Source organism: Streptopelia decaocto, assembly GCF_964273445.1.
Source record: "Streptopelia decaocto genome assembly, chromosome: 4".
Lineage (NCBI taxonomy): Eukaryota > Metazoa > Chordata > Aves > Columbiformes > Columbidae > Streptopelia > Streptopelia decaocto.
The window spans coordinates 32,935,769-32,955,991 of NC_138658.1; the positions used below are offsets into that span (position 1 = coordinate 32,935,769).

A 20,223-nucleotide genomic window follows, 5' to 3' on the forward strand; every position below is an offset into this window, starting at 1 on the left:
TGATTGAAGTATTTCTAGACAGCTTACTATAATTAGATTTACAATCATATTATGTCTAGGTTTTCTTACAGAGACCTTTGTCTAAACTTCAAAGGATGTCTGCTTCCTTTTAACGTATTTCCACTACCTACATATCAAACCCGTCAGAGTGCAGAAGTACTACACACCCTCTTTTCCTGCTCCAGGCCATAGCAAAATTTACACTGACAAAAAAAAAAAAAAGCTTATGCTTTTATTAAAGCATATTACAACTGCAGTAATAGCCCACTCCAGGAATATATATGCTGGGGCTTGCTAGCATTCCAGTGAAACAGAAGTTAAAAAAAAAAAATCAAGGACTTCTGTCTCAGAGCTACCTAAAATAACTTAAGAGGAAAAGAAATGCAACTGTCTGGTGCAGTGCTATAAAATAAAATGTGTAAGAAAAATACATCCTTCACATTTTCAAATTCAGCCAAAGGAATAAATGTTATAATCCTGGCAGGACTGCCCTCATTCCTCATCCATCAGATTTGTGGCAGTTTCAAAAAGACATTAGTGAGGAAACTAACTCAGTATTAAGAGGAACTGTATAAAGCTTTAGGTCAAATAGCACATTAACTTGCAATTTAAAGTAATTTTCTAACCAGAATTTGTGCCAAATTCTTTTTGCAAATTATACTGTAACTCTTGTAAAATAATCCTAAAATAAGTAAAATAATCCTAAAACCAGTTAAGTACTAAGGTACTGATTCAATGAAGTAGTAAAAACTAAATACGCTGATTAATACTAAACATCGTTCTGGCCCTGGTCTTCTTCCCATCCTTAAGTAAATCTTAATTATAAATAAGTGAACTGAAATATGGGATTAATTTGGGATGAGTGGTATTTATATATGTATGGGGAGAGTGAAAGAAATGACAACTATGAGAAACTGTCCCTTTGCTGTGAACAGTTGTGACTCCTAGAAAGAAGAATTAACACGTTAATTGCCCTGATTTAGATGTGGTCAAAAAACACACAGACACCTGAAATGAACAGGTGGTGACATCTAATCTTCAAGGCAATAGCTTCGGTTTGTTGGCCATTCAGAACTTTTAAATTATGGTATTATGCCATTATTAATAAAAGGATAATAAGCTTTCTCTTTGAGAAATAAGCTTGAATAGGTAAATGTCTAAAATAGTGGTGTGACCATTTTATGGCAGGGCATATTTGAAACTTGATTGCTAAAAGGTCGGTAACATATTCATAATACCGATGAATTTGCATGTTCCCAAATTACAATTTCTGAGATTCTCTGCCTTATTAGTAAGCACAGTTGAGCATTTAAATCTTAGGAAAAGGGAGGGCAAGAAGTCTTTGCCAGAAGTATTTTGGCTGTGGCTGTTACTAAGCAAACATGGTTCATTTCTAACAAACTGAAATATTAGCTAAAACAGTAGGGATCAAAACCAGCCCTATTTCACCCACGGGTTACCGGTCAACATGGACTTGCACCTAAACGCTCCCTGAAGTACAAACGCATCTCAGAGCACACCCTAAAGTCCGAAATACAGCTTTTAACAGCAGATGTAAGCTGAAAGACACACACACAAAAAAAATCGCAGCCAGGTTCTGAAACGCTAACGGCGAGCTTACAGCTTGCTTTCCTTTCGGAAGGAGTGAAGGAAGGCGCTGGCAGGGGGTGCAGAAGAGGTGGACATCAGCCCTCCCTCAGGAGGGGCCTGAGGCGGCAGCACCGCCCCCACCCTCAGAGCGGTGACACAGCTCCACCCGCCGGCCCAGCCCGCGCAGCCGCCGCACGCGCCCCAGCAGGAGCTCTCTCCCCAACGGCCGCCTGTTTTAAAAGAGCTCGCGTGCCAGGCACGGCCTTTTGCCTCGCTGTGATTGGTTGATGTCGCCTGTCAATTATGCTCGTGCCCACCCTGGCCGCCCGGTGATTGGCTGGGCTGAGGCAGAGCGAGGGAAAGCCGTGGCGGCGGGGCCAGGCGGGTGAGGTGGCTGGCGGAGGGGTCGGCTGGAGTTGTTTTCTGCGCTCCGCGCTGCCGGAGTGGTGCCGAGCGCCTAAGGCAGGGCTGGGGGTCGTGCCGCGGCCTCGTCTCCCTGGGGACAGCGGCGGATTCGGGCCCTTGCTGTGCTGTGGGGAAAGGCGGAGGCAGTGTGAGGGACGAGGGTGTGAGGAGATGGGGCCAGTGCGGATGCCCTCCTCAACGTGCAAGCCGGCAAGAGTAGCGCAGGGTATTTCCGGGGCTACTGTTTCTCTCTTTTTTTTTTTTTTTTTTTTTTTCTCTCCCTGCCCCAGGTGACTGTCTTGCCTCCTCAGGTGGTGTTTTTATCCTTGGGCCTGCCTGTGGCTCACTTGGTTCCTCTTGCTGTTTTCTTGCCCAAACTCCTCAGTGCCTCTTTGCCTCTCTGGGAGCACTGTGGGCCCACTCATCAACTCCCACGATTTTAATCTGGTATCCAGTTGCAGCTCTTACAGATAGTGTTCTTCTTGGCTGGATGTTTGAACTCAATGACACAAAGGGAAGATTAATTTATAGGTCTTCCTTGCCCCAGCTTTGTTTTTGTCTACTTCTGTATCTCGTTAGGCCCCAAACTGCAAGAGATTCTCTGATGATAGAATGACCGTGCAGCTTGTAGGCTGTGAAAAACAGTACATGTAGTTCACTTGCTGAAGGAAGATGAGACACCATTTGTGGCAGATAGGAGTGATGCTTTTACTGTTGTTGTCTGTCAGGAATCTCTTAGTACTCTTTCCTGCTTCCTTTCTGGAACCTCATTTTGATGAAGCCAGGAGTTTAGGGATTGGCTTGTTTAATGACCAGCAATGGGTGTCGTGTAAATGTAACTTCACTGGAGTGGTGGTTGCTTGGATTTTTGCCACAAAATGAATGCCATCCTGATAGAAAAGGCAAAATACATATATCTCCACCAAAAGCTTTCCAGATACTTTATTAGTTGAGGCCTCAACTAGGAAGCTTAATTGTTCAGCAAATAATAGTGAGCTGGCAAGAAACATTTTTGTGAAATTGAAGCTGGTTTTAACTGTTTTTCTGGGAAAAAATAAACTGCTGAGATTTCAGGACATTATTTATTGGAGCCTGATCCTGAGGACAAAGCAAGCTAAAAACATAAGGGACATTAAAGAACAAACTACAGTTGTAGCTTATGTATACTTACAACAACTTAGAATGATCTGAATTGAAATATTTGCAATGTTATGTTGAAGCTATTGCAGATATGCATGAGGAAAATAAAGGTGCAGCAAATGGATGTGGCAAAATCCGAAGTGGCACTCAGAATGAAGCTGCTTTACTGGCCCTGATGGAGAAGACTGGATACAGCTTGGTTCAAGAAAATGGGCAAAGAAAATTTGGTGGTCCTCCACCAGGTAAGCACTTTTCAGATTATGAATTTGGAGTTTATTTTCTGTAAGTAGAACTATACTGAATCAGACTGAAAATTTGTGTTGCCTCATGTCCCATATCTTGACAGTGACCAGTAGCAGATACTTAAGGAAAGACTGTAAGAAACCAAACATATACCAGGATCCTCATATGTTTTACAGTTCCAAGCAGTTTAAGGTTTCTTGTGCTAGACTGTTGAACATTAGCTCTTGGTGGATTTAAGAAATCACAGCTTTAGAAACAGCTAAAGTTGACAGCAAAATAAATGTGGGGTTGGAAATACCGAGTGTGTTCCATATGACTGAGAACATGCTTGAAAATCTTTAGTGGCACAGAAGGGACAAACAAGTTGGTGATAGCAGGCATACCATGCTTTACTTCTTGTCTTATCACTTGCATTGGCCAAAGCATTAGTTTTTTACAAACCTTTGTTCTCTCAGGTAGCATCAGTGAAGATAATCTAATTTATTTTGTTTTCAGAGTTGACTAATCTGTTCTTCATGTCTAAGATTAACCCCACCCCAACCTTCATTCTGAGAAGAAAAAATGATAAATGCTGATCTTCTGGCACTTCTATCATTCTTTGGATGTGTTTTTAACAGTGAAGTGCAAACAGTTTATTGTTCGTCTGTTCTTGTTCTTTCACTTAATACACTAGAAAACAGAAATTGTTGAGTATGTATCCATGTGTAATAAAAAATAACAGTTGATAAAAGTCCTAGAGAATAAGTGAGATTGTATTGATGCTATAAAAACTACATTTTCATCTCCTTGGTTAATTTATAGTGGTTTGGGATTCATTGTCATGGTACAAATGGGAGACTTACACCCTTGAACTGGAAAGTTAATGCTGCAGTGAGGACAAACTTTGTCACTAAAATGTTTTTCTGTATGCTAAATTATATTTCCACTAAAGTAAGTGACAAAAAATGTAGAACTAAGTCCTGCAGTGTATGGAGTATGTACTTTGCAATTTGGAAACAGCGGTATTGGATTTTCAGGATTTTACTGCATTGGAAGACTTAATTTTTTCTTGTGTATTAAATGCTATTTCAAAAACATGTCTGATACTGTGGTTAAGTAACTTAAAAATAATAAATCTCTTGAAATAGCCCTATCCCCTGATAAAATACTTTCAATGAAACTGGTGCTGCAGATTTAGTTAAGAGAAAATGAGTAATATAGGTAGTACAAGGAAAAGCCTTTGTTCACCACTTTTGATTTGCTTTCTGAAATAGATTGAAATTACTCTTAGTTTTAAGTAGTACTGATAAAGGGTATTTTTATTTGAAGGTTTTGCAAGATCATTCAACTTTAATGAATGCTTATATGAAAACCGGAAACTAAGGGGTTTATCTTGTGCTGCAAAGGCTGAAAGTTTGTGAGATAAATCAATAAATCACAAATGATTGAATTTGTTATTGTTTTGAGTGAAGACATAGGAGAAGTAGTTCTGTAGATTTTATTTTTCCTAATTATATTTTGATATCATTATTCCCTTATTCAAGAGTTAACAGAGGTTAAGAAAATGAGTGGCTTTTAGATCATTTAGTTTGAACTTCTGTGTATCTTAAACATTTACATTCAGCTCATTTATTATGTTGAGCTTGATGACTTTGGTTAAGACACATTTTCAGAAAAGTATCGGGTTTTGATTTTGAGAACTCTAAAAGGTGGGATTATCTACTCCTATACTTAGCTTGTTAAAATGGTTAGCATCTCTCCTGCTGAATTTGGGCTTTTAGTCTGAAATAGGTATTTTAAAGTTTTATTGATAAAACAACTAGTGCCAGTTATTCTCTGCAATAATGCTGTGTCAGTTACATTTATCTTAACATTTCTTGTTATTCTGATGAAATGAATCAAGTGCCTTAAATCTTTATGAAGTACTTATTTTACTTTGAATAGTTTTCCCATTGTCATCACTGGCATCATCAATGTTCAAGAATTTTGCCGTTAGTCCTTGTTGTATCACATGAAGTACAGGAACTCTTCTTTTTGAGTCAGGTTATGCACTTACACAAGCAGAAAGAAGGAAGAATCTTTGTGCTACTCTTTCAGTTCCTTCTCACTTGTGGCCTGTGATCTTGTATACGTACAAGTCATGCTCGTAAGGATGAACTGTATTGCTCATTGCTATATGTAGCTTAAGATACAGATGCATCCAAATTATTTCTCTTTGGAAGGTTTTCCTGTCTAAAATTACATACATATTTTTACTAGCCTATATAAAAAAGGCAAATGGAGCCCTGTATAATTATTTTGAAAATCACACTGACAAAAGAACTGCAGGGCATCGCTGACTATGTTGTGAGGGCTCAGCCTGTTTTTAAGTTATTTAATACTTTTTTTTTTACTTTACAATTATGATTTTTAATTAGAACATTAAGCAGTTTTAAGTGTATTTGTTTGGCAAAGTTACTTTTATTAATTAAGATTGTTAATCTTTTCTGAAAGTAGATGTGTTTGACAAGGTGTATCTTCCATGAATCTGTTCATTGACATTAATTATATATCTCTCCTTTAAATCTTATGTACTTTTATACTTAGCTAGGGTGGAAATTACCTTGAGTTGCTATAAATGGTTTTCTAGGCCAGCTGAGACTTGAATGTTTGAGATGGTTTGTAAGAAATGACAATTACTGTTTGTAAATGAAGAGTTTCATTGTGAATTTTGCTTGTTTAAGTTGTGGTTTCTATAAGCTTGTGTTGCTGCCAAAAGAGAAGGTTTCACTGTCAGCTCTGTTTTTTTGCTACAATCTTGTTTATCAGACTGGCAGGTGTCCAGAGCAAGAAGCTGATTTAGCTCAAAATTACCCTAAAAATGATACTATTTTTCAACCTCAATTGGCAGCAGCACAGTTCTTGTTCAGATTATGCTAGTCATTGAAAATGTATCTGTAGAGTGTTTATTTAAAAAAAAAGTGATATTTCATTGCTTTGTTTGGGTCATTTGCTTAGATTGCTGATGACATAATGATGTCATTAGGTATGCAAGTCATTAGAATGACATGGAAGAAAATTTGAGACAGCACGGATCTTACTAACAGTGAGAGGATTATAACTGTAACATTGATTGAAGTTTGATTACTTGAACTGCTGCAAAAAAATGAATCCCATAATTGTCCAGTGATCGACTGAATATCTAGTCAAGGAAACTCTCTGTTCAGTTGGTAACTGCTTGAGGAATGGTGCTTTTGGTGAACTACTTCGTGTTTGCTCTGTCAAATACATGCTGCTTAGTGGCAAATGTGGCACAGACCAGGCTTTCTCTAAATCAGGAGTAATAAGTTACTTGTGGTTGGCAGTGATGTGCTGTAAGGCTGAGTATTGTAGCTTTAAAATTAGAAGGTGGGTTTTTTGAATGGTAGATGGCTTTTACTTGCTGAGAATCACTGTTTAATCAGTTATCAGGCTGAGGATGGTAGTTAATGTTTGTCTAGTTAATAAACGAGAACATTGTTATTTAATTTAATGACTTCCATACACAATCAAGAATAGCCTCCTTTTTTTCTTGATTAAGGTGTGCAGTTGCTTTTGTCTTTGGAGCTCCTAAATGGTGTACTGTTTGTTTATGCTTTTTTTATGTGGGCAACTGACTGGTGTTTGTGAGTGATGGCAGTACTAACCTGGAAACTGCCTCACTTGCTGCATCCAGTCAGACCTCAGTTGAAGTGGTCATAAATGTTTATAAAGCTGAAAATAATAAATATTATGTGGAACAGACCCATACTTTTTCCCAGATCAGCCATGGCAGTGTGGCTCCAAATGCATGTCAATTCTTATGCCTTGGTAGCTTTCCTGTGTTCCATGTGGTTCTTAGTGTACAGCACATAGATGAAAATTTATTATGTGAGAAGGGAAAAATTTCCCAATTTTGTTAAAAAAAGAATTCGTAGAGTAAATTATGTGCTCTTTGATACTTACATGAAGGAAAAAAAAAAAAGTTAATTACAAAATCACCTAAATATAATTTATTCTGAACTTCAAGCCAAAGTAAAATATTTAATTAACTTCTTCTTTTAACTTGTCAGCAGTAATTTTTTTCATCTTGCCTCTTTATGCTTTTTATTTCATATTACTATTTCCTTACCACATTGTGTTCTTTTTTTTGACCAGTTTTGTACTTGCGTTCTTTCTTGCAGAGAACCCTGCTTGTCAAAGCTTTAGAAAAAGCCATTAGTGATGATTTGACTGTCTGCCTTTGAAACTTGAGTGTGATTTGTTTGTCTAATTAAAAAAACAAAACAAAACAAAAAAAGAAAAAAAAAAACAACACAAAAAAACCTCTCCCAAAACCAAAAAGCAAAACAAAACCAAAGCCCAAACGAATTATGTCAAGGAAAATTAAAAACTGTACTGGGAACCCTGACCAAAATTTCTTAAAATATGGGCAAGAAGTATAGACAAACATTTTCAACTTTAAAATGTTAGAGTAGAAAATACAGCTTAAGTTCTTTCTCAGTTACACCTGTCAGTCGTATTAATAACTGACATACAATTTTAAGGGGCAGAAAAGTATTGAAATGTATATCTTATAGCAAGCCTACCAATGTTTTAAATAATACCAGGTTCAGTGGGTTGTTGTACAGATTCCAGAGAAAGAAACAGAAGACGGAATTAAAAGAAATACAAAATGTGGGCTTGTGTCATTTTAAATGTATACATAACAAAAATGAGAATTAAATTGTGGATGAGTTTTAAATTGAGAGTAAAAACAAATAACTCCTACGTCCAAATTATGGGGGGGAAGGTGTGTCTGTCTGGCATTTGTACTAAATTGTTGTTGGACACTTTATTTTAAGGTTGGGAAGGTCCTCCACCACCTCGTGGATGTGAAGTTTTTGTGGGTAAGATTCCTCGTGATATGTATGAAGATGAATTAGTTCCTGTTTTCGAGAGAGCTGGGAAGATCTATGAGTTCAGACTGATGATGGAATTCAGTGGTGAGAATCGAGGCTATGCTTTTGTGATGTATACTACTAAAGAGGAAGCCCAGCTGGCCATCAAATTTCTGAATAATTATGAAATTCGTCCAGGGAAATTTATTGGTGTCTGCGTAAGTCTGGACAACTGCAGACTCTTTATTGGAGCAATTCCAAAAGAAAAGAAGAAAGATGAAATACTAAATGAAATGAAAAAAGTTACAGAAGGAGTGGTGGATGTCATTGTTTATCCAAATGCCACTGACAAAACCAAAAATCGTGGCTTTGCATTTGTAGAATATGAATCTCACAGAGCAGCTGCGATGGCTAGAAGGCGGCTTATCCCAGGTAAACCTATTTGTAATTAAATTGAGTTTTGGGGAGGAGAATGTCTCCATTTTGCGGGTTTGGAATGGTGGATCATCCCTGTTTTTTTTAAGGGAGGATTTTATTTTTTTCTTGAGTTTATGAGTTGGGGTTGGGTTTTATGGGTGTGGTGGGTTTTGTTTGTTTGTTTTTGGGTGGGGTTTTTGTTTGTTTTTTTTGTGTGTGTGTGGTTTTTTTTTTTTAAGAAGCAATAATTTAAGCCTTTCTGAGAATGAAAGAGCAGACATCTGTTTTATAAACACAAGTTTCTCTAATTTACACCAAGTTATGTTTTTCTTTGGGCACACATTCAGTTTTCATTTGTGTGTGAATTTTCTTAAAAGCTGAGCTTAAAAAATGCAATACTTGGAATGTGTCCTGTATTTTCTTTGAGCGTCATGAGTGTTATCATTGATGTTTCATATTTTTAAAATATTTGAAAGTAGGTCTTTAATTTTCTACTAGAAAATAATTTTAAGAGTTTAACAAGTAGAAGATGACTTTTTCTTAGTACCTTATTTTATACCTTTTGAGAGAAAATAGAGGGGATTAAATATACCAAAAGAGAAGGGAATAGGTAAAAGTACACTTAAAAAGGTAAATTCTGGAAGAGAAAATAAATAGGGAGGAAATGAAACAATATAGTTGGAGAAGCAAAGTAATTAAAACAGATAATACAGCATTGGTCTTGCTGAAATGAAAGATAAATCTCCCTGCATTAAGGCTAAGATTTAGGCAAGTCTTGAGTTAATCGCCGACACAGTGTAAAGGAGGAGTGTTACCTAAGATTTACGTAGGCCTTGCAAAGTAATGGGAGTAGCGTGGCCAGGTCACTGAATGTAAAATAAACTAGTTGTGTAATACTCAAAATGTTGGCTTGAAAGGATAACAAGGTGCTTTGTTGTTTTGATTTGGTTTTTAAATTTATGGTTTTGGTGTCTGCTGCAACATAGAGTGAGGCTTGTGCTAGTGTGTAGACATTTAGATGACTTTTTACAGGTACTGACCTTATGTTTTGAGGTGGTGATATTATAAAAGATGCTGTGTTTACTAGCTACTAAAATAATATGTTGGTTATGATTGCTTTATATATGTGTGTATATATATGTTTCGGAATCACAAAGTCTCTGTTTTCACAGCTTATGGTGCTTAATGAACCCAAAGGGTACAGATAGAACATTTTGAATTTTTGCAGATTCTTACTTTCCTTAATAATTTCAAGTAGTAATATTTTACATATTTTGCTTAAGTAGATGCAGGCAACAAAAAAAGACCCTTTCATGTGGCATGCATCATGTTTGCTTTTTCTAGAGATAGTTGATAAGAATTGTTTCCCTCTGCACATTTCTTATTGATATAATGCTTCTTTGCTGTAGGAACATTCCAGCTCTGGGGTCATACTATTCAAGTAGACTGGGCAGACCCAGAGAAAGAAGTTGATGAAGAGACAATGCAGAGAGTTAAAGTATTATATGTTAGAAATTTAATGATGTCTACTACAGAAGAAACAATTAAAGCTGAATTCAACAAGTTCAAGCCAGGAGTAGTTGAACGTGTAAAGAAGCTGAGAGACTATGCTTTTGTTCATTTTTTCCACCGAGAAGATGCAGTTGCTGCTATGTCTGTAATGAATGGAAAGTGCATTGATGGAGCTAGTATTGAAGTAACACTGGCAAAGCCAGTTAACAAAGAAAGTACTTGGAAGCAACACTTCAACGGTCAGATAAGTCCTGGTTCTGAAAATCTCTTAGCGTTTCCTAACAAAGAAGATGGTCATCAAAAATCCATAGGGAAACCAGCAAGTCTTTCGGTTCGTCTTAATGGTCAGCACAGTCCAGGCCCTCCTGAAATAGAAAGATGTACATACCAGTTTTTTCCAGGAATAAAGCTTACTCCAATTAGCGTGTATTCTTTAAAATCCAGTCACTTCAGTTCTGCAGCAATGCATCTGGATTATTTTTGCAATAAAAATAACTGGGCACCACCAGAATACTACTTGTATTCAACCACAAGTCAGGATGGGAAAATACTCCTGGTGTACAAGGTGTTTATTCCTAGTATTGCAGACAGTTCCCAGAGTTACTTCATGCCAGACAAACTTTGTACAACAGTAGAAGGTGCAAAGGAATTGGCAGCACAGTTCACACTTCTACATCTAGGTAAGCATAGATACTTTCAATTAGTTCTTAAGAACTGAAGCTAGAAAACTTACTTTAAAATTGTTGTTTGTGTATATACCTCAGCTTCTGTGTGTATCTTTATGAGATAGTCTACAGAATTGTTTCTCATATAGTCAGCTGAGTGTGGACCATCAGGCAAGAGCACTGAAAAAAACACTGTGTAAACATGTAGTCAGTGCAATGCTGGGGTCATTTTTACTTTCATCTGTCTACTGTAATGATTTATAAGGAAGAACCAGATAATATGTTAAGTGACTTAGTTATAAGGTCATTTGTGTGATCATTATGGTGCTGAAAATGTATTTGAAAGGCTGAGTTCTTGATTTATGATCAATAGGGAAAACAGAAACAGTAGATCCATGTTCAGGTGAGTAAATAGTTTTGGGAGACGAATAAATAGTTTTCAGAAGCTTTTTTGATTCTTCTTTATAGACATTCTAAAGGCTATAGCAGAGTATTATTACATGCCTTTACATATATTATCTTTGGGTAAAGAGTGCTGTCATTTAATGTTCTTCTTTTTAGCTAGAAAATGGGAGAAAATAGGGATACAATTATTCTTAATTAGTTTCTAATCTAGCAACTTGATTTATATATGTTCCATTTCTTAATATTAGAATTCAACTACTAGATAAGGGATTTTTTTATATTATAAAAAAGCAATGGTAAAACATGTTATTTTCATGACTAAGATGACAGATCACTGCAGTTTTGACAATGTTATTGCTGTTGCTCCATAAAGTGAAATACATAAATAATACAAAATGTAACACTTTTGCCATGTAGTTCCTGCCCAGCATTTTTCAGAACATTCAGCGCACAACATTCAGAATACAGAACTGATTTATGGTGCCAGGTTGTTTCATTAGTAGTTGTAGTCATCATCTCAGACTTCATCCTCAAAGAAATCAGAATTTGGGCTCAGATTTGGTACTCTCTTTGGTACTCAGATTTGAATGTTGTTACAGAGCCATACTACAAGGATTTTGAAATCTCATACTTCCAGGCAAAGCTTTGTATAATTTATTCCACTTGCTCTTTTGAACAGCTTCTCTTCTGCTTAGTTAGCTCTTTTTTTCTGGCCTTTATATCCTGGTGTATTTGAAGATGAAATAGGACTGATCTTTATAATTTGGCAAGTATTGTGAACCATCATGTAATTTCTCTAATTTTCTGAGTAGCATTCTTTTGTATTTATTGCATTGTTTCTTTCAGCATTAGATCAGTATCGTAAAATTAATTTTTGCTTGCCTTTTGTAGAACCATGTAAGTACTTTTCTATCATTACAAAAAATGTTTCTAATCAATCCTAGAGCCAGAGGTGTGTATTTGTATGTTTTTTCTTTTTTCTTTCTGTGAAGAATTATGTTGGAGACAATAGGCTTGTTCAGATAATAAAAACTAGTTTCTTGTCTAATGGTGTATAGAAAGGTGTGTTGTTTCTTGGTTTTGTGTGTGTGTATGTGTTTTGGTTTGTTTTTTTTCAGAACTGGAGCTATGCCAGAGTTGTTTGGGATGGAGTATTTTTTGTTTCTGGAGTGGTGGTAGGCAAGTTCTTTCCAAGTTACTTACAGTATCTAGGAAGTTCCAACAGGTTGTGCTTCAGTAACTGTTATTTCAGTTTATTAGCAGACCTTAGTGTTTTTACATGTTCTAGTTTAGAATATTTGCCTTCTTAAGCCATGGACTTCCATGGTTTGAAAGGAGTGGCGTTCTCTGTGGAATATATCTATTTTGTGTGGGCCAGGTAGTGTCTGAGGCGTCAGACTTGTTATCCTGTATAGTGCAATTACGGAGAGAAGGACAAGGAGATCATACAATACACTAAATGATCATTTTCCAATTAGCTGTGCAGGCATACAGGACCCAGGACTGCACCCACAAGATTTAAAGCTTGATTTTGCTTTAGGAATGGAAGGAGGAGAAATGAGGACAGATAAATAAGTGTTTATTAAAATGATATTACTTAATAAGTTGGGCCCAGTGAAACTAAATTTTCAGGGAAACGTAACCAGAAATAGTAACTGAAACATTAAGTGGAGTCCTCTGCTAGTGATGACTGCTTCTGTGCCTAAGAAATGCTTTAGGAAGTATGTTTCTAGTCCCCTCTCTTACCTGTTTGGTTTTTTTTTCCTCACTTTTTCTGGTTTTGGTGGATTGGAAATGTTATTGCATGGATTGGAAATGTTATAGGAAACTGTTAAAACAGTACTTCCATCCTTCTCTTCCTAATACTGCTACTTAGCACTTGTTCTGGAAGTCTCTTGGTACTTTGGCTGTGGTGAGATTTTTTTCTTTTTTATGCAGTCTGTAGCAGATTTATTTCAGGCTTGACTTGGTTTTGTTCCAGCTTAATATATACACTGTGCTGAAAGAAACATCTGGTGCTAAAAAAAAGATGCTAGATGTGACAGAGGATCCCTTCTCACTGAAGAATGGTGTATGGCTTGGCATGTTGAATGATGCTGCATGGATGCATGTGTTGTGAATGGGTTTGTTTTGTTTTTGTAAGTAGCAGTGATTTTGAGAAAAGTCCAAGTGTGTTACTTCTGGGAAGAAACTTACTATAAGCACACGTGTACAAAGATGACACAGGGAATAATTCCTCCTGGTAAGTAACTTTTCTTACAGGAAACTTAATTTTTTTGCCCACTTGATTTTTGATTATGTGTATGGATTGTGTTTTTGTTTTGTTTTGTTTTATTTTTTAAGCATATAAGCAGACTAAGGTAAGTGAATCAGAAAAGGCTGCTTTGATAGAATCTTAAAATTGGAGTATTATGATTAATAATCTCAAAACACTCTGGCTTTTTCTTGGTGATATGTATTTCTGTATTTACTTTTACATAACAGAATACTTGGTTGTTACTGAATACAGTAGTCCTGAACAGACAGCAGTACAAAAATTAACCACTTGGTGTCACCTGAATATTTTGAAAATGATGCTTGGAGAAAATTCAGAGAGCTATGATTTCACTGAAAGATGAATAAACTATATTTTAATGTTACTAGATAAATCATGAACAGATCAAGCCAGTGAAAAAACTGAGGCTTGTTTAAATATATGGAAATTACATGTCTGGATGTCCGTTGTGAGAAGGGGAGCAGAGCTACATGTTGAAGTTCCAGAAGGTGAATAGGGAGGCAGAGAGAACAGAATAGGGGAAAATCTCAATGCCCTGGAGGGGAAATTAGTACCTTTTCCATTAATTTGAATCTCATTCCAAAACAAATAAGTCTGTGTCTTTAGAAGTTGCACAACACCTTAGTGTTTTTTTGCAAAATGGTGCTTGCCTGTTACATGTGGTACCCAGTTAGAAAAACATGTAAGTCTTCCTTTTCTTGCCTATTTTGGAGGCTAACTAGATGTGAGGCAGCTCCAATTGGGAGACTGAATTATTGTGCCAATTAACACAGTCTCTATATTCCACCTCTGGTCCAGAAGCAGTATTGGTGCAGACTCAATCCCAAAATAGGAGGTGTTACTTTTCATTCAGGTGCTTTACATCAGTAATGTAGTTTTGTAGCTTATGGAGTCAAGCTGGGTCATCCAGATGACTTTGAAGTAATAGATGAGCACTTGAAGTTGCATAGATGTGCTCTGAATTGTAGGAGAACTTCCACCTCCCTTCCTTTAGTAAGAGTAAACATATTAACCCTGAAAAAGCAGAACATTCTTCTGAGAATGTGGGGTGGGTTTGTTTGTTTTCTCTTACTGCTGGTGGAATTCCACTGGTTTAAGGAGATACCAGAAGATGTCAGAACATCTTTATAGTCCTGTGTGTAGCAAAAGTTGAGGAGTTCTCTCCCTACTGAGTCTGACTTAAGGGTGATAGGGAAGAAGGGAAAAGTTTTGGTAAAGTTTCCTCAGTTTCAGGGATCTGCCAGGTTTTAGGCATGTGTTCCACAACAGGGTATTGTTTTGTTCACTCACGCATGCTATTCCATGTGGTGTCTCCCTAAGACACAATTTAAGAAATTAATGTTTAGGTAGAAGAGGGTATTTTAAAATATTTAAGAGAAAGTATTTAAAAGAAAAATATACTGATAAATCTCTGAATCAATGAAGTGCATTTTAGTAATTAACTTAGCATGTAAACCACATAGAATGTATATAGTAAACTGTACTGAAACAGGTGAAGCAAGCATTATATCTTACTAGTATGAATTCACTTGTTTACGTACTGTGTGCCGTAGCAATTTACAAGTCAAGGATAAAACTTATATAAACTAGTTCAAGAGTCTGTACTCAGCGTCTCGGTCTTGGAACAAACATATCAGTAACTGCTGTCCTAGATTTTGGATGTTAAACGTAAGGGTGTCACAGTTCTAGTGAAATGTTTTTATTCTGCTATTTTGTTGTAAGGGTTTTCTTTACTTCAACACTACCGTGGTTTGCTTTATCAAAATTAACTATATTGCTGTTGGAACAAGCAACAGCGAGGTACAAAATGTAAGATGTTTTAAAAAAATACAGAAATTGCTGGCTTTGTTTAGCAAATACAGATGATAAGTGCTGATTGTGGCAGGGGGAGGATGGTTTAGTGATTTTTAGAAAGGCTCAGATGTGCCTTAACAGTATGAAGTTAAAAGTCTTAAATATTTATCAGATGACTTACACATAATCATTTTTATCACAGCCCCTGAGCAAGCATATAGAACTTTGCTGTCCCTGAATGCAACGCTGTGGGATAGTAGAGGTGAGTGAACCTTCCAGGATCATGTTTGGTGCAGGTTTTTGCCCCCTCAGAGACATTGTCTTAGTGGCACTGTTTGGGCTGTTTGTTAGAGAAGTTGATCTCAACATTATTTTCTCACATATGCACCTCTGAGGAGCCTTGTAGAAATACTCTGTCCAGTTTGTTTGTTCGTTTGTTTCAAAGGAGAGCATAGCTCTACTGCTGTAGACCTGCTGATGGGTCACCTACTCTGATGCTCACGTGGATTACGCAGCACAAAGGAGTGTTATGGTTTTTGCTCCTAAAATGACTCCAAGACATTTTTCAGTAATTTCTGTATTATTTGCACTTCCATCTTGGGTTTAAATTAATGTTCACAAGTGGAGTCATTAACTAGACTGGTGGCTTGAAGTATTTCTTTGGGTAGGCAGTTTAATGTGGAAGAAAGAGACTAACGTCTCCTTTGATTTGCAAAAAATATTATTTTTAGCTTTCTGCAGTTTATGCTACAAGGGGAAATGTGCTCTTTTTTTCCAATACGCTATAATGGATGAATTTAAGTGTGGATGCCTGTCACTTCTGAGACCCCTTCATTTTTTAAAATGGGGATTACCGTCTTCTCTGAGTGTTGTAAGACTGGTTTTTAAAAGCTTATAAGGCAGTTTGAAAATAACATTAAATCCATGCTTGGTGTTAACTTTATTGCTGGAAGCTTCTAATCTGAGTCACCCAGGATTAGTCCTGAAGATGCAGTTATTCTTCTGTTGCTCCTGCTTATGGGCAGGGAACATAAATTTCTAAATCTTTCTGTGTAGAACTTGGAGAAAAATCAGTAAGAAAAATACAATGTTGGACTATTTTCATCCATGAAATGACTTGACTGATTTCAGTGCAGTCATTCACTTCAAAACAGGACTGGATTTAGTGCCCTTTTCTAGTTCATTGATGAACATAGTGAGGCTGGGTCACATTTATGCAGTGTGGCTGGCAGAATTTGTTACTTGGTTAATAGTACACCCCAATGTAAAGTGTTAAAGATGCGTTATGAATGTTGCTATATATATATATATGTATATACATATATATACACACGTATATATGTATAAGTAACAAATTAATACAGCTCAGAATCTATTATGCACATTGAAGTTGTCTTCATGACTATTTTGTGTTCAGTGGGGGTGAAACAAAGGGTCATTATTGTAAAGTTTGGTTAAAAATATGTATATACTGATAAAATACATTAATTACTGAAGAATGTGCATTTCTTTAAAAGTATAAGGCTTTTAGGAAAAAAAAGCTCTGAGATGTGTAAGTTCTCATTTTTCATTTATCTTTATTACTAGGTCCTTTGTGATGTTGCTTGAATTGTTGACTAAATAATTTTGTAATTATTTGAGTTAGTATTAGGGGTGCAAAGGAAAGGGAAGAATACAGCGTTGGCCTAAGACTGTAAATCCTTTCATTACATCATTATCTTAGGTTCTTTAATAGTTAAGTCCATCTTGGAAGAGGTAGTGTGGTATGCTTGCTAAAATCAAAACTCTCTTTTTTCCCTCCTTCCCCCTCTTTTTCTGCAGCCAACTGCACACCCTATTTGGCTTGAATTGCCCTGAAGAAGAAAAGTTTGGAATGTGTTGCTTTGGATTTTGCCATGAAAGAAAAAAACACCACACTGATACATAATTACTGGAAATTCACATTACATGTTTTATTGATGAATAAGTCTTCAAAGCACGTGTGTATTAAACATTTAACTTTAAAGATTAGTGACATTGAATGTTAAATTGTTTTGGTTAGCTTGATTAAATTTGTTTTGAAAAGATAATTTGTTTAAAAGATTTTTATTACCTGTAATAGTTTATACAACAGTGTCTTTTTTTTAGTGTTGAAATAATTTGCTACAATTCCTACTCTTGTATTTTGAGCTTCACGCAGAATTTTTACAGCTTCTGTTGTAACTAATGCATCTTAAGCAAACATTTAAAAAAAAGAAAAGCAACACTGAAGACTCACCACTCTGGCAACCCTGCCTTTTCATACATAAACATACATACTATGAAACTTAAATACCACCCTCAGATTTGTTGCTGTAACCTGATGCAAAATCTTATAGGAAGAACATGTCCAATAAAATCTTTGTTTCTGGTATAATATTGCATGAATGGAGGAGTGGTATTTTGAGGGGCTTTATGTCGACGTACCATCAGGCTCCATGAGATATCTTGCTGTAGTGATAACGTAGAGGTTCAATACCTTAGATAATTCTTTGAGACAAAAATGGGCAACAAAAACATCTTGACATGTACAAGTTATGTGTACTTTTACGTACAGTTCACTAAGTTGCATTTTCCGTTGTTAGCACCTTTCTGCTGGGACATGTGTGCATCCATGGTCACAGAGGCTTGACTCTTACCCAGGCTGTCCGTTGTAACCAGCACTTCCTCTTGCCCATGGTTGCCATGTTGAACAGCAGCTTGCTCACTTTCTGATCAGGCCATGTTCTTCTTAAAAACATCATTTAGCATTAAACTGAAAATCGTTTTTAAATCGGGTATATGTAATTCATTTTGAGTGAGACATCTTTATTTTTATTGTGACTATTTAGCATTTCTCAGGAAAGTACCTTATTTATTGAATGATAAAAAATAAAGGCCTTTTTTTTCTTTTTTAAAAATCTGAAACTAATACAGTAGATCATCCTTCTTTTTGAATTTGGGGTATAGTTTCAGTTCCTGGTCAAGGAATGGGCTAAGTAGCATATGTTAAGAATCTAAGAACCTGACCTATGCAAGTATTGGTTGTAATCTGTTGTGTCTGAAAAGTGTTTGTCAAAATGGAATATTATGTAGACAGAAAACAATGCAATGGAAAGAGATAAAGTTGAATATTTTTTTCTTAAAAGCAGTCAACTATTGTGGTCCATTACATATTTTAGTTTAACCTACTTCATCAGCATATTAAATTGTCTTTTTTGGTGTTAATTTAGGTGCAGTTATAGCAGTTTAATTTTATTTGCATTTAATATTAGCTACATAGCAGTTGTTTTAGGTGTTGTAATTTTTAATGTTGAAATCATGTGTTTGACTTCTGTACTTGAATTAACATTTATATTAAATTTATGCTGTTAGTATTTGGTGTGTGTAAAAAGAAAATATTTATTTTACACATGGCACCTTCACAAACTTACTTTACAGGATTTACTTTGCTTTCTCTACTAGCAAGATATGGCCACGGGCTACAGTACAGGTGCTTTGCTGAGCAAGTAGAAGGGGTAATTAGGTGGCTTAGTTAAACCTTGAAAAAAGAAGAGTCATTTATAAAATGCAAGTTTGCTTAGTAGTGTCTGTCACATTTGACAGTTGCTAAACTGTTATGATTTCCCTAGAAACTGTTTGGAGGAAAGAACAGGGGGTTGCTTTACTTCATGTTTAAACTAAGTGGCAGCCTGAGAATTCTAGTCTACAGACTATTGAAATGATCTTGATTTTTATTTTTCAGGTGTCTTGATTAACACTCACTTTTTTATTGCAAGTTTTTTATATAGACATCTTTAGTGACACCTTGAAAACACAGTAGGCTTTTTGCATGTGCAAGAAAGATTTGGTAAGACAATATTCTGTAATAGTTTTAATGAAAACCTGAGCCAACCAAACCTAGGTAGAATTGGCATTGTTAGCTACTGGAGGGAAATGGGTGATGAGCTGCACAAAGATTGCATAGCATTAAAATGAATACCTGTAGGAGAGGTGACTTACCCAGTGAAAGAAAGGGAGGTACTGACCAGTACTGTAGAAAGCCGTGGGATTGTATTTGTCAGCTGTCTAACATCCTTCCAGGTCAGATTTCTAACCCTGCTTCCATCTTAAAGCAGTCTTGTGCAAAAACCAGTTTTGTTACAAACTAGCAACTCCCGTCATTATTAACAAGAGCATGTACCTTGGCAATTATTTTCAGTATTCCCAACAAGTGTGACTGTACAAAACCATGTTCAAACATTTGAGTATAATGAGTACTGGGTGGATGTAAGCCAAATACAACTCTCAAAATTTCATCTTTGTTTTGCAGATAAGAACAAAGGTGTAAGGAATAAGCAGCTGAAGCAGCAGTAGCACTCAGTACCTGTAGTTCAGGTTTTTGAAGTTTATTTAGGACACATCATTAAAAATCTCTAATCAGTGTGCAAAATCGCAAGCATATTTTTCACATTTATAAGAGTCTCACTGGAGCTTATTAACCTTAAAAAAAAACAAAAACAAAAAAAAAAAACAAAAACCAAACCACCACCATGTATTTCTTCTTAAAATTGTTAAAAATGTGACAAAGGGAGAACATGGTGTCGCATATTTTTTACAGTACTGTTGTATAACATAAAAGTGAATCTGTATATGATCCCGTTCTATAGTTGGTGTAGAAACCAGAAGTCCCTCTGAAAGTAGAGGTTACTGACTTCAGTGAAACAAAGCTTTGTTCCTTTGAGCTTAACCCACTGCATTAAAAACTTTCTCTGAATAAGAAAAGGTGATCCTTACTCTTACACTTACCTTTCTCATTGGCTTCCTTTTTTCACCCCTGCCTCCCCCCCGCCCCTTTTTTTTTCTTTTTAAACATTATTACTACCTTGTGGTTGGTGACAGATGATAAAACCCATGTTATGGAGCAAGGGTGTTATGGGCAGTG

General features: G+C 36.3%; 1 protein-coding gene across 1 annotated transcript in view; it reads left to right on the top strand.

Moving 5' to 3' along the window:
- Positions 1-1,940: 1,940 nt before the first annotated feature.
- RBM46 (RNA binding motif protein 46) overlaps positions 1,941-20,223 on the top strand; it is a gene marked incomplete at its 3' end in the record, with an annotated part of 137,904 nt that continues 119,621 nt past the window's right edge. The window contains exons 1-4 of the mRNA XM_082052169.1: positions 1,941-1,975; positions 3,216-3,377; positions 8,199-8,666; positions 10,061-10,843. Of these exons, the coding sequence (XP_081908295.1) occupies positions 3,227-3,377; positions 8,199-8,666; positions 10,061-10,843 (1,402 nt within the window). The 5' untranslated portion in view covers positions 1,941-1,975; positions 3,216-3,226. The remainder of the gene's footprint in view (positions 1,976-3,215; positions 3,378-8,198; positions 8,667-10,060; positions 10,844-20,223) is intronic.